This window comes from Gracilinanus agilis, chromosome 5, assembly GCF_016433145.1.
Source record: "Gracilinanus agilis isolate LMUSP501 chromosome 5, AgileGrace, whole genome shotgun sequence".
In the NCBI taxonomy this organism is placed as follows: Eukaryota; Metazoa; Chordata; class Mammalia; order Didelphimorphia; family Didelphidae; genus Gracilinanus; species Gracilinanus agilis.
In genome coordinates this window covers 226,517,678-226,535,882 of record NC_058134.1, presented here as the reverse complement: position 1 = coordinate 226,535,882, position 18,205 = coordinate 226,517,678, and the positions used below count along the sequence as shown (strand labels likewise).

Sequence of the window (18,205 nt, the reverse complement as noted above, 5' to 3'; positions counted from 1 at the left end):
TGTCTGTTGTTTCAGTCCTGAGGTTCTCCACAGGAAGAGAAGGCAACTGACTTAAAGGGACTAAAAGGCAAGGACTGGACAGAGAAGGAGTTAGAGCAGCTAAGAGAAAAGTTGATGATGCACAGCTGAGCTCCCCCCTCTCCTATCTGGTCATTTGCAAAATTAGAGAATTCTGGGGAGAGGGTAGAAGGAGCAAAAATTCCTCATGATGAGAAAAAGCCTGAAGTCTTCAGTCCTTATTGGTTTCATCATATACATTCTCTGTTCACTAGCTGAAACTCTGGAGCAGGTAAGACAAACTTTGGGTCTTTGGGGGGGGGTAATAGTTCATCCTTCCTCCTTCCCCCAATTTTATGATTTCATCAGTATGGGGAACTCACGATGCAGAAAAATTCTTTCAATAATGCACATTGGCAACTCCTCTGTGACTGCCTGAAGCAGTGAGAGGTTAAATGATTTGTCTATGGCCACACAACTAGTACCTATTGTAATGGAAAGAAGTCAGATCACCTAGGTTTATATTTCTCTTCCACTTCTTATGATATCATCTTGCAAAAGTCACTTAAACTCCTTGAGCCTCAGTTTCCTCATTTGTAAAATGGAGGTGATAATCGAAACTACCTTCCAGGGTAGTTGAGAGGATCAAATGACAGAACATCTGTAAAGGGCTTTCCAAACCTTTATTCAGGAGGTCTTAACCTTTTTTGGCATAATGAACCCCTTGGATGAAGCAGTTCTCAAAATAATATTTTGAAATGCTTAAAATAAAATACAGAGCATGACAATGGAAACGAATTATGATAGTCAATTTCCAAAATGTGTTCTGAATATTCAGACTCCAAATTAAGAACTTTTGCTTTAAGCATTTATAAAATCATTCACTATAATTCCCACCTCTAAGGTGAGCTAGAACCTTCTAGTTCTAGACCCTAATCCTAACAGCTTGCTTCAGAAGCATAATATGAACCTCCTGACGAAAAAGGTGGCCCTTTCTGCACTGTGACACATGGCCACTAGTCCTTTTTTGTCATTTATTTTTCTCTTTTAAAAAATCCTCAATATCTTCTGTCACAGTAACAACTTTAAGAGAGAAGGGCAAGGGCTAGACAAACAGGGTTAAGTGATTTGCCCAGGGTCACACAGCTAGGACATCTCTAAGGTCATATTTGAACCCAGGTCCACCCCAGCTCCAAGCTTGGTGCTCTATCCACTGTGCCTTTTGTCATTTATTTAAAGGCTTTTCCTTTCCAAAGAACTCCTAGATACATGCTATAAGTTAGCTTTGATAAAAGAAATTTAAGCTCAATATATGGGGTGAGTGTCTTTGTGTTTTAAAAGCTTTTTACTTGTATCTTGAAATTATGTATATTCTTTATGCCAATATCTACTAAAACTATTCTGACATTTTATGGATCAATGCAATATGTGAACAATTGTGGGCAAAAGTTCAGGATGCATTAATAGTCCACTTATAGTACAGTTATTTGCTTTGTTCTCAAGTATATTTTGAGGTTTGAATTAATAGAGCAAGGATTTGTCATCTGCCAGGATTTACTACAGCTTATGGTGGGTTTTTTAAATTCTTAATTATCTTAAATTTTAAAGTTAAAATTTTAATTACTATTAAATTTCTAATAAATATTCATTTTCTTTCCTTCCCACCTCTCCTCACCATCCTACTCCACTGATAAAGACAAACAAATCCCCATAACATAATTCTATAATCAGGTAAAATAAATTTCTATAATTTATCACATCCAAAGCTTACACACTTCTCAATTTGTACTTTGAGTCCATCACCTCTCTATGAGAAGGTGAGTTTTCTATTGATTTATGAAAGATTTCAAGCATCTGATATACAATTATGTAATATATTAGGTAGTATCTTCCTAATATTTTGGAAGTCTTAACTTCTTTAATTTTATTTCAATGATCAAGAATTTTTTTTGCCTTTCACTGAGGTATCTAAGTGACACAGTAGACAGAGTGCTGGGCCTGGAGTCATGAAGACTCATCTTCCCTAGTTCAAATGTAGCCTCAGTTACTTACAAGCTGTATGACTCTGGGCAAGTCTTTGTTCTGTTTGCCTCCTTTCCCTCATCTATAAAATGAACTAGAGAATACAATGGCAGACCATTCCAATATCTTTACCAAAAAAAACCCAAATGGGGTCAGGGCCAAAAATAACCAAACAAATAAGGGGAGAGGAGAGGAAGCAAAAATATGGTACAAATAAATATATTGAAGCAAATAAAATTCCCATATCAGTCTTGATCAGAAATGTGTCTCATTCCATTTATTAGTCTGTGACTTCTCTGTCAGAAAAGGAGTAATATTCTGCACCTTCTAGAATTATGATTTATCATTACATTAATCAGAGTTAAGTTCTTCAAAATTATTCATTTTTATAATGCCAAGTTTTTATAGCCTGTAGTGGTATGTTGCCCTGTTTCTGCCATAATCAAGTTCCTGAAGGATAATCCTTCTACAATTTAGAACATTATTATTGTTGTTGTTGTCATGATCCTTGTTATAATTTATCACTTTCTTCTCATCTTTTTATGACACTTGGCTAAAAAAGATCCTAAGAATTTTATGCTGCTATCAATCTTTTATATTCTGTGGACTATTTCCCAGATGGTTAAAGAAAACCTACCTTTTTTGGTAATTGACTAAAAGTACCCAGATTAAGCTCATCTTCTTCAGACTCATTTAAACACATCCTTGGGACGAGACTAGTAGCAGACAGAATGATATCGACTCCATTCTGATCCCTCATAATTTTGATCTACTTGCCCAGGTCTCTATATTTCGAAAGTTTTTTGTTCCATATAGCTTGGAGATTGTAAATGGTGATAGCTATTAAAAATATTTCTCTTAAATTAAATCAATTTCATGTGTAAGTGATTGGCAAAAAAATGTACCATTTAGAGTAATTGACCTATATTGATATAGTATTTTTATTTAATTCTCAAGGATATTTTGAAATCTGTGTTTATAGTGTGGGAATCATCATTGTCATTAACACTATCATCATCATTGTTGTTACAAGGCTTGAGATGCTTGGTTCAGTATAGATCTTGATATTCAACTGATATTCAAAGCTGAATTTGCTATTCTATCATACAGAAGTATCCAAATTGGGAAATTTGTTGTTCAGTTGTTTTCAGTCCTGGCTAACTCTCCATGACTCTACTTGGGGTTTTCTTGGCAGTTACTCAAGGGATTTGCCATTTCTTCTCCAGCACATTTTACATATGAGGAAACTGAGGCAAATCATGTTAAATAACTTTTGAGGGTTGCCCAGCTATTAAGTGTCTGAGGCCAGATTGAAACTTAGGAAGATGAGCTGTCCCAACTCCGGGTCTGGCACTCTCCACTGCACCGCCTTAGTGGCCCCAAATTTAGAAACATTGTATAGCAATCAATTAACCAGTATTTATTAGGTTCCTACTCTATATCAGGCACTGGAAATATAACAAAAATCTAATATTCCCTGCCTCAAGGTGCTGAGGGGAAATAATTTGCACATATAGATATTAAATAGATTCCAAATAGATACACTGCAGTTGGGGAGGGACCAGTAACAACTGGGTAGATGAGGAAAGACTTCATATGTGCTAGCGCTTGACTGAGCTTTGATGAGTTAGAGATTCTAAAAAGCTAAGCTGGGGAAAGGGTGTACGTTCTAAGAATGGGCAGTCCATGCAAAGGCACATGGAAAGTGGAATGTTTTGCATGAGAAGTAGTAAGTCAGCTGCTGTGGCTGGAAAGTAGAGTGTGAAAAAGAGAGTAATGTATAATAAATCTGGAAAGAGGCTGGAAACAAATTATAAAGAATGAGGTACAAAAGTAACACATTGAGACTTGGGCTTTAGAAACATCACTTTGGCAGCTTTATGGAGGATGGTTTGGAGACAGGGAGAGACTAGAAACGGGGAGACCCATTAAGAAGCTGTGGCAGTTGCCCAAGCAAGAGATGCAGAAGGGCTAACCTAGGTTGATGCCATGGGTGGAAAGAATTAATATTTATGTTCCCTTACGGGCATAAGAATTTCTGAAGCTGAGAATGACATTCCTAATTTGGCAGGAAAATTCTAAAAGTCAGAGGCACTTTAAGAAAGAAATATTGGAAAATGCCTAATAAGTATGGGAGAAAATGGGAAGGACAGATTATATTAACTGATATTTGCTCTAATTAAAGACAAAATCCTAGTGCAAGACAGGAAAGTCTGCTCAGAAAAAAAAAGCTGGAATTTGATTTCAAGATACTAGCAGTTCCACAGAGTGTCATTTAGAATTACTTTAAGTGCTATTGCTTTCATCCCCTAGAGATCAGATCTAATACTAGAAAGAAAAAGGAAAAACCAAAATCTTAATGATTGTAGCTTTTAGAGGTAGGAGCTAAAATGGGTTGCTTCAGCTAGTCCTACCCCCCTCACTTTAAAGATGAGAAAACTGAGATCTCTAAAGGAGAAGAGATCCACAGAGACACCCAAGGTTGCAGAACCAGGATTCAAATGAGAGTCATCTAACTGCTAGAGCAGCTAGGTGGTAAAGTAGATAGAGAGCCATCTTTGGAATCAGGAAGACCCGAGTTCAAATTTGGCCTGAGACTAGTTGTGGGACCCTGGGCAAATCATTTAATACTGTTTGCCTTAGTTTCCTCATTTATAAAATGAGCTAGAGAAGGAAATGGCAAATCATTCCAGTGGGCAAATCATTTCACCCTGTTTGCCTCCATTTCTTCATATGTAAAATGAGCTGGAGAAGGAAATGACACACCACTCCAATATCTTTGCCAAGAAAACCACAAATGGGGTCACAAAGTCAAACATGACTGAAATGATTGAACTGCAACAGCATCTAACTGCAAAGCCAGTACTCTTGTTGCTTTGCCATGTCTACCACATGGTTGGAGCATTCAGGGTGTTTGTGTTTCAAATTTGGACCATTTAAGAGGTGGACTTCTCTTACCTATACTATCTATTTAGGCAACTTCAAATACAAGTAAAATTAGAAAGGACTTTTGAATGATCTTTTGGCATAGTGAAATATGCAGTAGATCTGAGGTCAGAAGACCTCAGTTCAAATCCCACCACTACTACTTACTACCTGCCCAACTTTGGATAAGTTGCTTAGCCTCCAGAATTCAGTTATTCATTGATAAAATGAGAGGAGTGGTCTAGATGTCCTCTGAGAATCCTTCCAGCTATAGATCTCTAATCCTTAAGGACACGGGCTGTTCTATCTTAGTCACTGTATCCCCAGCACTTAGCAGAGTATCTGGCCCATAATAGGCACCTAAGAAATACTCATCAATGTGAATTGAGAGACCATGGAGCTTTGGACTTGGAGTTGGGAAATACTTCCTCAGACAGAGCTATGTAACTCTGAACAAGTCATTAAACCCTTACTCTTCTCAGTTTCCTCATCTCTCAAATGAAGGATTCAATGACTTCCTTCTAGTTCTATAGCTCTGATGATATAAATAAAAATATTATTAAGCATATATTTTATGCCCAGAATTTACTAGATGCCATAAAAAAAAACAACAGAAATATTTGGGGCAGTCAGGTGGCTCAGTAGATAGAGAGCAGGTCCTGGGTTCAATTTTGGCCTCAGACACTTTCTAACTATGTGACTTTGGATAAGTCACTTAGCTCCAGTTGCCTACCTCTTAGCATTTTTCTGCCTGAACCAATCAATACTCATTGTCAATTCTAAGGAGAGTGTGATTTTTTTTACAAAAAGAAGAATTAATTCTAGATAGAAGAGACTAGACCATCAGAGACATATAAAATGAGAGAGCTAGGGGAGCAAATTCAATAATTTGTATGATCATTGATTTAAAAGTTAGAAGGGATTTTAGACAATTTTCAGTCCAATCCCCTCATATTACAGTCAGAAACAGGGTCAGATAGGACAAATGATTTGTACAAAGTCATAGAGGTAGGATCATAGAAGTGAAACTGGAAGGGACCTTAGAGAGTTTCAGGTACAGCCTCCCCATTTAACAGATGAGGAAACTGAGGCCCAGAGAAGTTAAATGACTTGCTCAGAATTCCAGTTAATAAAGGTCTAAAATGAGATTCCAACCCATATCTTCCTCAATCTAAATCTAATACCTTATCTATTATACCTCACTACTTCAATTTAATTCAATAAGTGTATCTTAAATTACTATTATGAATCTTAGCACTCTTCTAATTGCTGACAAAAATCAAATAGTCTTCCTCTCAAGGAGATGAAATTCTAAGATGCCCTCTTGCTCAAAACTCTTTAACTAACTGTTGAACCAGTACGCTAAGATGTACTGATTAAGAACAGGAGAAGGAAAGGTAAGAACTGTGGGAACCTAGGGGACTTGGAGGAAGTGGTATAAGAAAGTAGGAAGGGAATTCCTAAAGGAAGGGCTTCTTGAAAGATGGATACAATTTGGATAGATCAAAAAGAAAAGAGAACGAGAACATAATAAACCCTGATATAGGAAGGACTGTGAAAGGAGAGAAGAAAGAGAATAATCTACTTTTTAGGTGCAAGCTTGCCTGGTTTCCCATCTACTAGTGCCTGGCCTCCTCAAACTACCTTATATTCATTTTGTATATATTCTGTATCTACTTACATGTGCCCAAACCCTTGAGGACAGAAATTATTTCCCTTTGAGATTTGTACCACAATAGCTCATAGTTCATAATAGATATTTTACAAATCATCACCCAGCAGAGTGCTGAGAAAGGGGATGGTTTTAGGAAAACTTGTCAGAACAGATGCAGAGTGAAGTGTGAACCAGGCAATTTATGCAATAAACAACTTAGACTTAAGAATTCTGAGGAATGCAATGATAAACTTTGACTCAAATGAATCCATGATGAACCATGTTACCCACCTCCTAACAAAGAGATGATGGACTTAAAGTTCAGAATAAAACATTTTTGGATATAGTCAATGTGGGAATTTGCTTCATTTGGCTATCCTTATTTGTTGTAAGGATTCATTGTTGTTTTCTCTTTTTTCATTTGGAAAAGAGATGAGAAGGAAAAAAATAAATGTTCATTGAAAATAAAAAAAATTTTGGATGTTAAAGAAAATCAGTATCAGTACAGAGGCTGGTTCTGAGTTATAAACAATGAGTAGAAAGCTGGGACATAGAGAAACCATCTGAACTTTTCTGTGGTATACTTTATTGTATGCCATATTGTGTTGCTATTCAATAATTTGATTTCTATGTACCTTGTCTTTTTTTTTTTAACCCTTGTACTTTGGTGTATTGTCTCACAGGTGGAAGAGTGGTAAGGGTGGGCAATGGGGGTCAAGTGACTTGCCCAGGGTCACACAGCTGGGAAGTGGCTGAGGCCGGGTTTGAACCTAGGACCTCCCATCTCTAGGCCTGACTCTCACTCCACTGAGCTACCCAGCTGCCCCTATGTACCTTGTCTTTTAAATGAGATTGTAGCCTCTGGCACACTGCTGGACACACAGTAAAATAAATATAAATGTTGGACAAACCTTTTGGATGACCATTGGATGAGGTTCTAGAGGGGATCCTTATTTAAGACTAGCTGACCACTGAGGTCCCTTCCAAATCTGGTTCTGTAATTCTTGAGAATAGTAGATTCTGTGACCAATTCCCTTGGAAGACTTTTAATAGAACCCACTCTAATCCTCTATAACAGTGATGGGCAAACTTTTTACAGAGGGGGCCAAAGGAAAGGAAATGTTCATCTGTCAGTCTGTTTCTAAGGCAACTCTTTTGAAGTTTCATTGAATATCTACTCGTTGAATTTGCCAGATTAGGAATAATGTTGCGCAGCCAGTTAGAACATTTCAGGGGGCCGCATCTGGCCTATGGGCCATAGTTTGCCCATCACTGTTCTATCACATACCTGCCAAAACATTCTTCCTGAAGTCCAGATCTGACCAATGTTGTTGGCCAAAAATATTTATGGGCTCCCTATTGCCTCTAAGACAAAATATAAATACTTTAGCTTGACATCTAATGTTATTCACAATCTGACATAGCTCTACTTTTTCAACCTTATTTAGCATTATTCTCCTTCAGCAAGTATTTGTAATAATAACAGCATAGATTTTGAAGTTTGCAAAGCACTTCACAAATATCTCACTTTATACTCAAATCAACCTTGAGAGATAGGTACCATTATTATCCCCGTTTTACAGAAGAACAACATGTAACTGAGGGAGTTTAAATGACTTGCCCAGCATCACACAGCTGGTAAGTGTCTGAGGCAGTATTTGAATTCAGATTTTCCTAATACCAGGCCTGGAGCTCCATCCACTGTGCCACCTAACTGCCTCTTGCTCTATCCCTACCTTTCAACCAAACTCTTCTACTTGCTAGTCTCCCAATTTGCCATCTTCTATCTCTGAAATTATGTACAAGTTCTCCCTCTTGGAATGCAACCCTTTTCACCTCTGATTCTAAGAGGTTGGTTTCTTTCCTCATTGTTAGTGCTTTCTCCCTCTTCAATTTTATCATTTATTTTCTTATATTTGACATAGTAGGCTGGAGGACTTGTGAATTTGGAGTCAGAAAACCTGGATTAAAATTCTAACTGCCACTTACTCTTAGTATGATGGTCAACGAGTCATTTTATGTCTCTATATCTCAGTACACTTCCGTAAGAAAATTTAACTTCATCTTCGAAGGTCTCTTCTAGTTCTAACTCTATGCATCTATGATCCTATGTTGTATCCAAGGTCACATATATGCTCCCTGAAGGAAAAGAAGGAGTTTGGGGTTCAGTTTTTTTTCTTTGCCTGTGTATACATATTATATGATGGCATAGAAGAAGATAGGAAATGACTCAAAATCAGGAAGACGGTGACTCAAGTCTTGCCTCTGTGCATATAGTGGTTGGGTGATAACTCCCTTGCCCTCTCTAAACCCTTCAGGCAACCCTCCAAGACTACATAAAGTACTATTCCATAACAGCAGTGAAACTATATATCAGAACAACAACTAGAAAAATAAGTAGTGCCTAGTTCAATGCCCTGCACATGAGGACTTTAAAATTTTCTTTGGTGGTAAATTGAACTGAATTAAATGCATCAAAGCAAATTGAAACATGTTTCCCATTTTAAATGGCCATTTTGCAATGTCTTAACAACATTATAGCTGGGATCCAGGCCTTGTTAAGTAGTTGTTTAAATGAAGATGATTGATGATGAGATGTTTACAAACATGAATTGAGATTCTTTTATAACTTTCCCCAGGCAAATAGATGCGACAAGAAGACTCTGATTACCACCAGAACTGAATGCCGATCTTGTAGTCTCAACCTTCGCATCAACTGTCCAGATGGTTACACCAAAGTGACCAATGGCTCCTCAGGAGTACGAGATTGCAGGTAAGTACCATGGACAAGTCCTATGGCAGAGAGAATTTCTTCAAGCTGAAATGAACTTATCACAAAGTGACATCCTGAAACTTTCCTTCATTCTTCCAATAGTATATATAAAAAAAAATCTGTGGGTCTTAAATATAGCCATTTCAATATTTAAACCATATATTGCTTTTAGTTCTAATCACAATGAAAGATAGGTGATGTGGCATGGTGCATGCCAAGTTGTCCTTGAAGCCAGAGAAACCTGATTTCAAGTCTCATTTCTGACCTATGCTTGGCTGTGTGACCCTGGGCAAGTCACTTAACCATTGAGTGCTTTCAAAAACTCTCTGAGGCCAGGTTTCAGAGAAGATGCCAACTTGCTTGGATAAACGGAGTTTCTTTACCAGGGCTTTCCCTCTATTAATGGAGGTCTAGTCCCTCTTCCTTTCAGTAATTTGAACCATTAAAAAAAATGAACTCCATTGCCTCTATGTCTCCCTTGCATTTCTCCTTTAGAAGATCTGGGATTTGTTTCATTCCTACAAACAGGATAATAGTCAGGTTATTAATAGAATACAAGTTTGCAAATACAAAGTGTTTCACTTTGTATCTTTGTATTCCCAGCACGTAGCACGATGCCCTGCACATAGTAGGTGCTTAATAAATATTTGATTTATTGATTCAATAAGCAGCCCACATACTTCTATGAGTTATTTTACTTTATCAACTTGTATATAGGATGCCCTCTAAGGAGTCTTCTAGAATACTTCTTAAACTTCTCTAATGAATTTTTTCTCTGTCCCCAAGATACTCCTTCAAGGTCAGGGATTATGCCCTGTCTCTACCTGGATGCCGACATATATGCAGGAAGGAATATGTGCAACCTTTGTGCTGCCCAGGATTCTGGGGACCAGACTGCATGGGTAAGTGCCCATACTCTTACCTCGGGTTTATTTACACAGCAAATGTCTTCAGTTTCACAGACAAACAAGTTTTGCAATCAAAAAACTACTGGGATGTTCTAAGCCTCCTCTGCTGAGTTTATCTACATACAAGAAAAATTTAGAGTTTAGGAAAAATTTGCTTTTGTTCATGGCATAGTGACAAATCTATGTGGGAGGATGAATTTAGGAATATTTTTAAATCTGGGGTCCATATCTGTGAACATATTTCAGGTTGTCTGAACTTGGATGAGGAAGACATTATTTTTTTTTATTTTCACTTACAGCTAACAACAATTTCACATTTAATTCCATTATAAATGAAGGCAACAAATCATAGAAGAATTAGCAGTACCCCTGATTTTCTCACATTTGGAAATCACAGATATTTTCATGTAAAATTATACTTGTTATAGATAGCTCAAAATACAATTTATGATCATCAACCCTAACTCCACATCTAACCGCCAAGTACCTAACCCAAATCCAAAGATGTGCTGGAGCCAAAGTTTAAATGAGTTTAACTTTCAGTGTGAGCATTTACACCTCAATGAATGTTATAAATTCGAGCTTGATTTTATTATTTTTTGATTGTCTAAATGTATAGAAGTGATTGAGAAAATGTTAATCATGTAAATTTTATTTATAAGTGTGTTCAGACATACCCCTGCCCTGACCCATTACATTTAGTCAGTCCCATCTGACTCTTCATGACCCCATTTGGGGTTTTCTTTTTCTTTTTTTTTAAACCCTTAACTTCGGTGTATTGTCTCATAGGTGGAAGAGTGGTAAGGGTGGGCAATAGGGGTCAAGTGACTTGCCCAGGGTCACACGGTTGGGACCATTTGGGGTTTTCTTGACAGAGATACTGGAATGGGTAAAATAAATATTTTTTTAAATTAAAAAAAACAAAGATACTGGAATGGTTTGCATTTCCTTCTCCAGTTCATTTTACACATGAGGAAACTGAAACAAACAGGGTGAAGTGGCTTGCCCAGGGACACACAGCTATTAAGAATCTGAGGTCATATTTGAACTTAGGAAGATGAGTCTTCCTAAATTCAAGCCTTTGATACTCTATCTACTGAATCACCTAGCTGCCAAACCCATCAAACACCACGAAAAACTATTTCAAAATTATTATATTATTAGACTTGCCACTGTATCACACAAACGAGCCTATAATATATTTCAGTATAAAACTATATATTTAAAAACATGATTCTGAAAAGGGGTCCTTGGCTTCACTAGACTTGCCAAAGGGGCAAAAAAGGGTTTAGAATCACCAAACTAAAAAGAAAAGCTGCTAATCAAAAAGCATTTATTGAGTTTCTGCTATGTGCCAAGCATTGTACTGGACTCTGGAGAAACAGACCAAAAAAGAAACCATTGCTGCCCTTAAGGAGTTTGTATTTTTTGTGGGAACTTTTAAATTTTATTTTATTAATTTTTAATCAAATGAACATATTAAAATTAATTAATTTTATTAATGCTTTTGATCTTTAGGCCACTTCCCACCCTCAGCTCTTCAGATGCGACCCTTTATTAAAGAAAAGCAATTAAGCAAAAACATCAGATGTAGAAATCTTGATGGGCAGAGTTTATATTCTTTTGGGGGCAAAACAATATGTACACATTTTAATGTATACAACATAGATACAAAGTAAAATACAGGTTTAGCAGAAGAAAGAGAATGGAAGCAGCCTATGAGAATATTGTTGCAGTAGTCTAATAAATCTAGAAACTAGAAGAGGAAACTGTGTGGAAACCAAGTCTGGGTGTTTCTTATTCCTCATTCACTCTATTAGGGAGTGCAATCCTTTATCTTTGGCTAGTGAGCATTCCACATTTGTTAGAAAGGCTTCCTTCCTCTAACGTGGGGAGGAAAAAGTCTCTCCTTGAATTTCATAGTGATGACAAAGTAAGATCCTGACTATCACTTTACATTTCCTGAAAAGATAAGAGTTCTGGGGGGAGAGGGGAGATGGAGAAAAGGGAAGAAAGCTTTGAGCCTCCATTTGGAGGAAGCACATTCCCAGGCTCTGCAACTATAAACTACTCAAGGCAAAATTCTCTTTCTTCTCAGTAAATCAACCGCATAGTCATCCAGAACCCCTTTGGAAGCCAGGCACAAAATTTGACCACCCATGTAGCTACTGTCACCGGGATTCAAATGACGTTGCCTTTATCAAAACTAGCAAAGCTAGATAGAATCCCTGATTTTTCTTGGTTCTGCCAGTATTCCTCTTCACTTACTGATACAGAACCAAAATTCTTTCCCCTCAGGGATCATATCACACATGAACAATCCAGAACTAACTAGGTACTTATTAGATATTTTTAAACCAAAATTTGTATTTAATTAAATTATGGAATTGAATTAAGTGAAATGCCACTGATTGTTTTAAAAAGCTATTCTCTTATTTCCTCTTCCTCAATATTAATTCTCTAAAATCTCATTAGAGGAACATGTACTTATTCATGCATATATATGTGTATATAAATACACGTCTGTAAATACATAATATATAGAATCATATAAAAGAGTTGGAAAAAGTCTTAAAGATTATCTAAACTAGGACTTCTTAACCTCAGGTTCAGAGGCTCTCTCCCTCCCCCCATCTATGGATAATTTTCAGGATATCCATGAACCTGGAGTGGAGGCAGGGAATTAAACCTTTATTTCAGGGTAACTGGGTTCCTCTGTAGCCATAGGTATTTTATTTGCTCATTTAAAAACATGATTCTCAGAAAAGGTTCATTGACTTCACCAGACTACCAGAGGAGCCCAGAACACACATGCACACACACATTGACACACAATGTTAAGAGGTGCTGACCTGAAGACAGCTAGGTGGTTCAGTGAATAGAGAACCAGGCCTGGAGACAGGAGGTCCTGGGTTCAAATCTAACCTCAGACACTTAACCCTGGGCAATCCGCTTAACCTCCATTGTCTAGCCCTCACCACTCTTCTGCCTTGAAGCCCATACTTAATATTGACTCTAAGAGAGAAGATAAGGGTTTAATGTTTTTTAGTGTTAAAAAAAGAGAGAACTTGGCTTTAAAAACTTATTTCCTCATCTCTGACTTTCAAAGTATTTCTTTTTCAAAAAGTTAAACAAATATAACAGAGCCAGTTTTATATTAAGTGTTCCCTTCAAAATATGATATAGGTATATATTACATGTATAATCATATTTATGGATGAGTGAGAATCAGCATAGCCTAGGACAATCCTTCTCAAAATTTTGGGTCTCAAGACTTCTTTACACTCTTAAAAATTGAGGCTCCCCCCAGGCAAAGAGCTTTTGTTTATACAGGCTATATCTATTGATATTTTCCTTATTAGAAATTAAAACATCCTACTGTTGTTATGAAAATAGTGTTGTCCTCATGGATGTCCCTGACCCTCAGAGATAAGCAGACTACAATTTAAAAACCATTGCCCTTATGGATATACACCTGAATTCTGAGTGGACAGACCTGCATTTGAATTCCACCTCTGGTACATCCTGGACTATAACTCTGGGCACAGCAGATCACTAGATGTCTCGCTAAACTCCCTAAAACTTGAAGTGGCCAAAGAGTTGAGGATTGGCATTGCTGCTGGAGGGAATTTCCAGCCCAGAAATTTACTACAACAATTAAGTTACAGACTCTCTCTTTCTCCCCCATCCTCAAAAAAAAAAAAAAAAAAAAAAAGCACTATCTATTTCCAAAGCCCAGAAATTTTTACTCATGCAAGTAGTTGTGTCCAACCAGACTAAAATCACTCCTTCCCTCCAATGCCTCACCAAGTAGAGAAATTACTGTGGTTTTCAAAAGGCCCTACTAATAATAGTAGGCCACACATTCTTACAAGTCCTAACAAGATGATGGAGTGTGTGGGGTGTTCAGGGAGGACTAGAGCCTCTGGGGTGGAGGCTTGCCAAGCCTTTTTCAGGACTGCTCACTCACCTTTGGTGTCCATTTGGCACTCGGCTCTTACCTATGGTTCCAAGAAACTGTAGCTTGTCCAGTGGTCACCCCCCACATCTCAATAGATGGGCTAAACCAGGTTGAGGGTGGCTGACAAGCCTGAAACCTGTAAGTATGTTAATGGGAATATCTACCCCACCATGTGAAGACTTCTGGTAGAATAAGTAGGTAAGAATAATTCATTCCAACAGCCACAAGGGCAGCTGAAGGAAACCTTGTGGGATGCTTAAAGCTTGATCAGACATCAAAGATGCCAAGGTCGTCCACTATGCCCCCTGCCATCACCAGTCATCTTGATTTTTGTCTTGCCACTGGACTTTGATGACTGGAAGAGAAAGTGAGATCTATGACTTCTAATTCATGCACAGGTCAGGGCTTCACACTAGTGATGTCATTGGTCCTCTTTGAAAAACCAAGGATGAACAACAACAATCAAGCCAGTATGATCCCAAGAATAGCTTGCCTATTTGTCACCCAAGAACTAGCCTAAAGAAGAGTTATAAAACTGTGTATGCCTTTTTACTCAGCATTACCACTATTGGGTATATTTCCTAAGGAGATCAAGGGAAAAGGAAAGAAGCTATATGTTCTAAAATATTCAAAGCAGCTCTCTTTGTGGTGGCAAAGAAGTGAAATTTGAAGGATGCCCATCAATTGGGGAATACTAAATAAGTTATGGCATATGATCGTCATGGAATACTACTGTGCCATAAGAAATGATGAGCAGCCTAATTTTTTACATGATCCCATATTTTATTTTATTTTTCCCCAATAACATGTAAAAACAGTTTTCCATATATTTCAAAGAATACTGAGCCTTAAATTCTCTCCTTCCTTCTTAACCCCTCTTGAACCCTCTCATCTCCATCGAGATGGTAGGCAATCTCATTCAGATTTGATAGGTACAACCATGTCAAATATTTTTCCATATTAATCCTTTTGTGGAAGGAAGCTTAAATTTAAAAAATTAGGGGGAAAGGTGAAAAGTTTTGTTTTGTCTCGATTCAGACTTTATCAGTTCGTTTTCTCTGGAAGCAAATAGCATTTTTATCATAAGTCATTTTGGATAGTGTTGGATCATTGTATTGCTGAGAAATGCTAAGTTATTAACAGCTATTCATTGTACAGCATTTCTCTCATGTCTATGTTTTCCTAGTTCTGCTTATTTCACTCTGCTTCAGATCAGGTAAGTCTTTCCAGATTTTTCTGAGCTTCTTCTGCTTGCCAATTCTTACAGCACATAGTATTCCATTACAATCATATACTATAACTTACTCAGCCATTCCCCAATTGATACGTATCCCCTCACTTTCAAATTCCTTGCCCCAACAAAAAGAGCTGTTTTAAATATTTTTGTACATTTAGGTCCTTCTCCTTTTTGTTTTTTATCTCTTTGGGACACAAACCTAGTAGTAGTATTGCTAAATTAAATGTCCTTTGGGTATAAACCCAAATTGCTCTCCAAAATAATTGAATCAGTTCACAACTCCCCCAACAGTGAATTAGTGTCTCAGTTTTTCCACATCTCCAAGTTTTGTCATTTTCCTTTTCTATCATAAAAGTCAATCTGATAGGCGTGGGGAGGGTACCTCAGAGTTGTTTTAATTTGCATTTTTCTAACTAATAGTGACTTAAAGAATTTTTGTATGACTATAGCGAGCTTTAATTATTGTGTCTGAGAACTGCCTATTCATCTCCTTTGGTCAATTATCAAATACAGAATGACTTGAATTCTTATACATTTGACTCATTTCTCTATATATTTGAGAAATTAAGCCTTTATTAAAGACTCAAAAAATTTTACACCATTATGATTATTGTGTATTACTCTCTATCCTATTTCCCAATATTTAGTTTCTGACATCCGTCTCCCCCAATTTGCCCTCTTTTCTATCAGCCCCACCCCTAATTCTTTAATTCCCTTCCCCTCCTGCTTTCCTGTAGATTTCTATATTCATTTGATTGTGAAAGCTTTTCTCTCCTTGAGCCAATTCCAAGGAGAATAAGGTACACATGCTCCCCTTCCTGCTTCCCCCATCTTCCCCTCTATTGTAAAAGGTCTTTTATGCCTCTTTGATATGAGATAATTTACCCCATTTTATTTTTCCCTCCCCCCTCCTCCCAAAGCATTCTTCCTTATCATGCCTTAATTTTATTTTTTATATTATCCTATTATATTCAACTCATAGTCTCATGTTTCAGTTTGCTTTGGTGCATTTAATTCAATCAAAGACAACAAACCTGGCCTCAAAGAGCTTATACTTCACAGGATAAATAGATAGACAAATGGATCTAGCAAAATCTCACAAAGTACTATTATTGTCCCCATATTGCAAATAAAGAAACTAAAACAGACAAAGATTAAGGGACTTTCTGAGAGACACAGCAAGAATCAGAGGCCAGTTTTGAACTTAGATCTTCCTGACTTCAGCCAGCACTCTAGCCACTCTGAAACCTAGGTGCTGCTTTATTTTTTTCCAAACCTATACTTTCTATCTTAGTGTCATTTCTAAAACAGAAGATCAGCAGGGGCTGGGCAAACTCTATCCACTGTGCTACCTGGTTGCCCCTGAAGCACCCTTAAGTGCTTCTAAGTAAATTCAATCTGAGGAAATTTGAGCACTATGTCTTTTATAAGGTTATTTGAAGAGTGAGCACTGTGTCAAGAGACTTGGATGGAATAAAAATTTTTGCTCTAACATTTATTATCTCTATGACCTTGGGCAAGTTAGTTAACTTCCCCAGACCTCAGTTCCTGATTCTTAAAGTTAGTAAATTAGAGTAGATTGTCTCAGAGGCTCCTAGCTTTAAATCAATGATCCCGGAAATAGTTTAATCTTTCTAAATCTTAGTTTTCTCATCTATATAGTAAGGAAATTGGATCTCTAAAATCTACTTTGACTCTAAATTTTATTCTCCTTCAAATCAGAGAGTTCCCAAATTGATCCAACTTTTAAAATTCAAGCAGTTTTGCTAGAGTTACTTCATATGGTCATTGATTTAGAAATATAGGGGATCTTGGAAATCACAGTATCCTCATTTTATAAATGAAAAAACTGAGACTGGTCACACAGCTAGCATAAAGTTATCTGCTTATTTGGATCCACTTAGATTTTGTTAGGTTTCTTTGGCTTCACTTGTTCCCTTTTATAACTTAAGTTAACTTCAGAATAGATTGATGGGAGAATAATAATAATAATAATAATAATAAATAAACAGTGATATAAATATATGTATATATTTATATACATACATATACCAATTTAAGGTTTACAAAGAGCTGTACCTATATCATCTTTTTTGATCCTTACTACAACCTAATTTAGGAGGTAAAGAGGTTTTGTGTCTTACTTTCCTAGGGTCACACAGTATTAAAAGTATCTAACAGAATTTGAACTCATCTTCCTGACTCCAACTGGGCTCAACACTCTACACCTTACGTGTACCACCTTCCATGACAGTTGTCTTTAAGTATATGAAGGAATCAATGGACAAAGGATGTGAGACATGTTCTGTTTAGCCCTAGAAGATAAGGCTAGATTTAGCCCTCCTAGTTCTATCTAGGAGAAATGGGTAAAGGAGATGGAAAGGCAGATTTAACATCAATGTAAGTAATAATTTCCTAGCACTTAGCACTATCCACAAATGGAATGGCCTTCCCTGGCAGGTCACAGCATCTTAGGATCATAGGTTGAGAACTAGCATAGGTTTTAACCTCTTCATTTTATAGATGAACAAACTGAGGCACACAGAAAAGAGTTATTAACCTGAGGTCCACAAACTTTTTTTAACATTTTGATAATTATTTCAATATATTTCCTTTGAAATCTTATGGGAGGGATTTGTTTTGAGTGGGGGTTTTATATTTAAAGACATGATTCCGAGAACAGATCTATAGGTTTCTCCTATAGATCACACCCTGGGAAACCATTTCG

At 37.1% G+C, this 18,205-nt stretch overlaps 1 protein-coding gene across 1 annotated transcript in view; it reads left to right on the top strand.

Annotated features, from left to right (window-relative positions):
• The first annotated feature begins 208 nt into the window (after window positions 1-208).
• Window positions 209-18,205, top strand: part of STAB2 (stabilin 2) — a 183,309-nt gene continuing 165,312 nt past the window's right edge. The window contains exons 1-3 of the mRNA XM_044679478.1: window positions 209-289; window positions 9,238-9,371; window positions 10,158-10,273. Coding sequence (XP_044535413.1) covers window positions 209-289; window positions 9,238-9,371; window positions 10,158-10,273 — 331 coding nt within the window. The remainder of the gene's footprint in view (window positions 290-9,237; window positions 9,372-10,157; window positions 10,274-18,205) is intronic.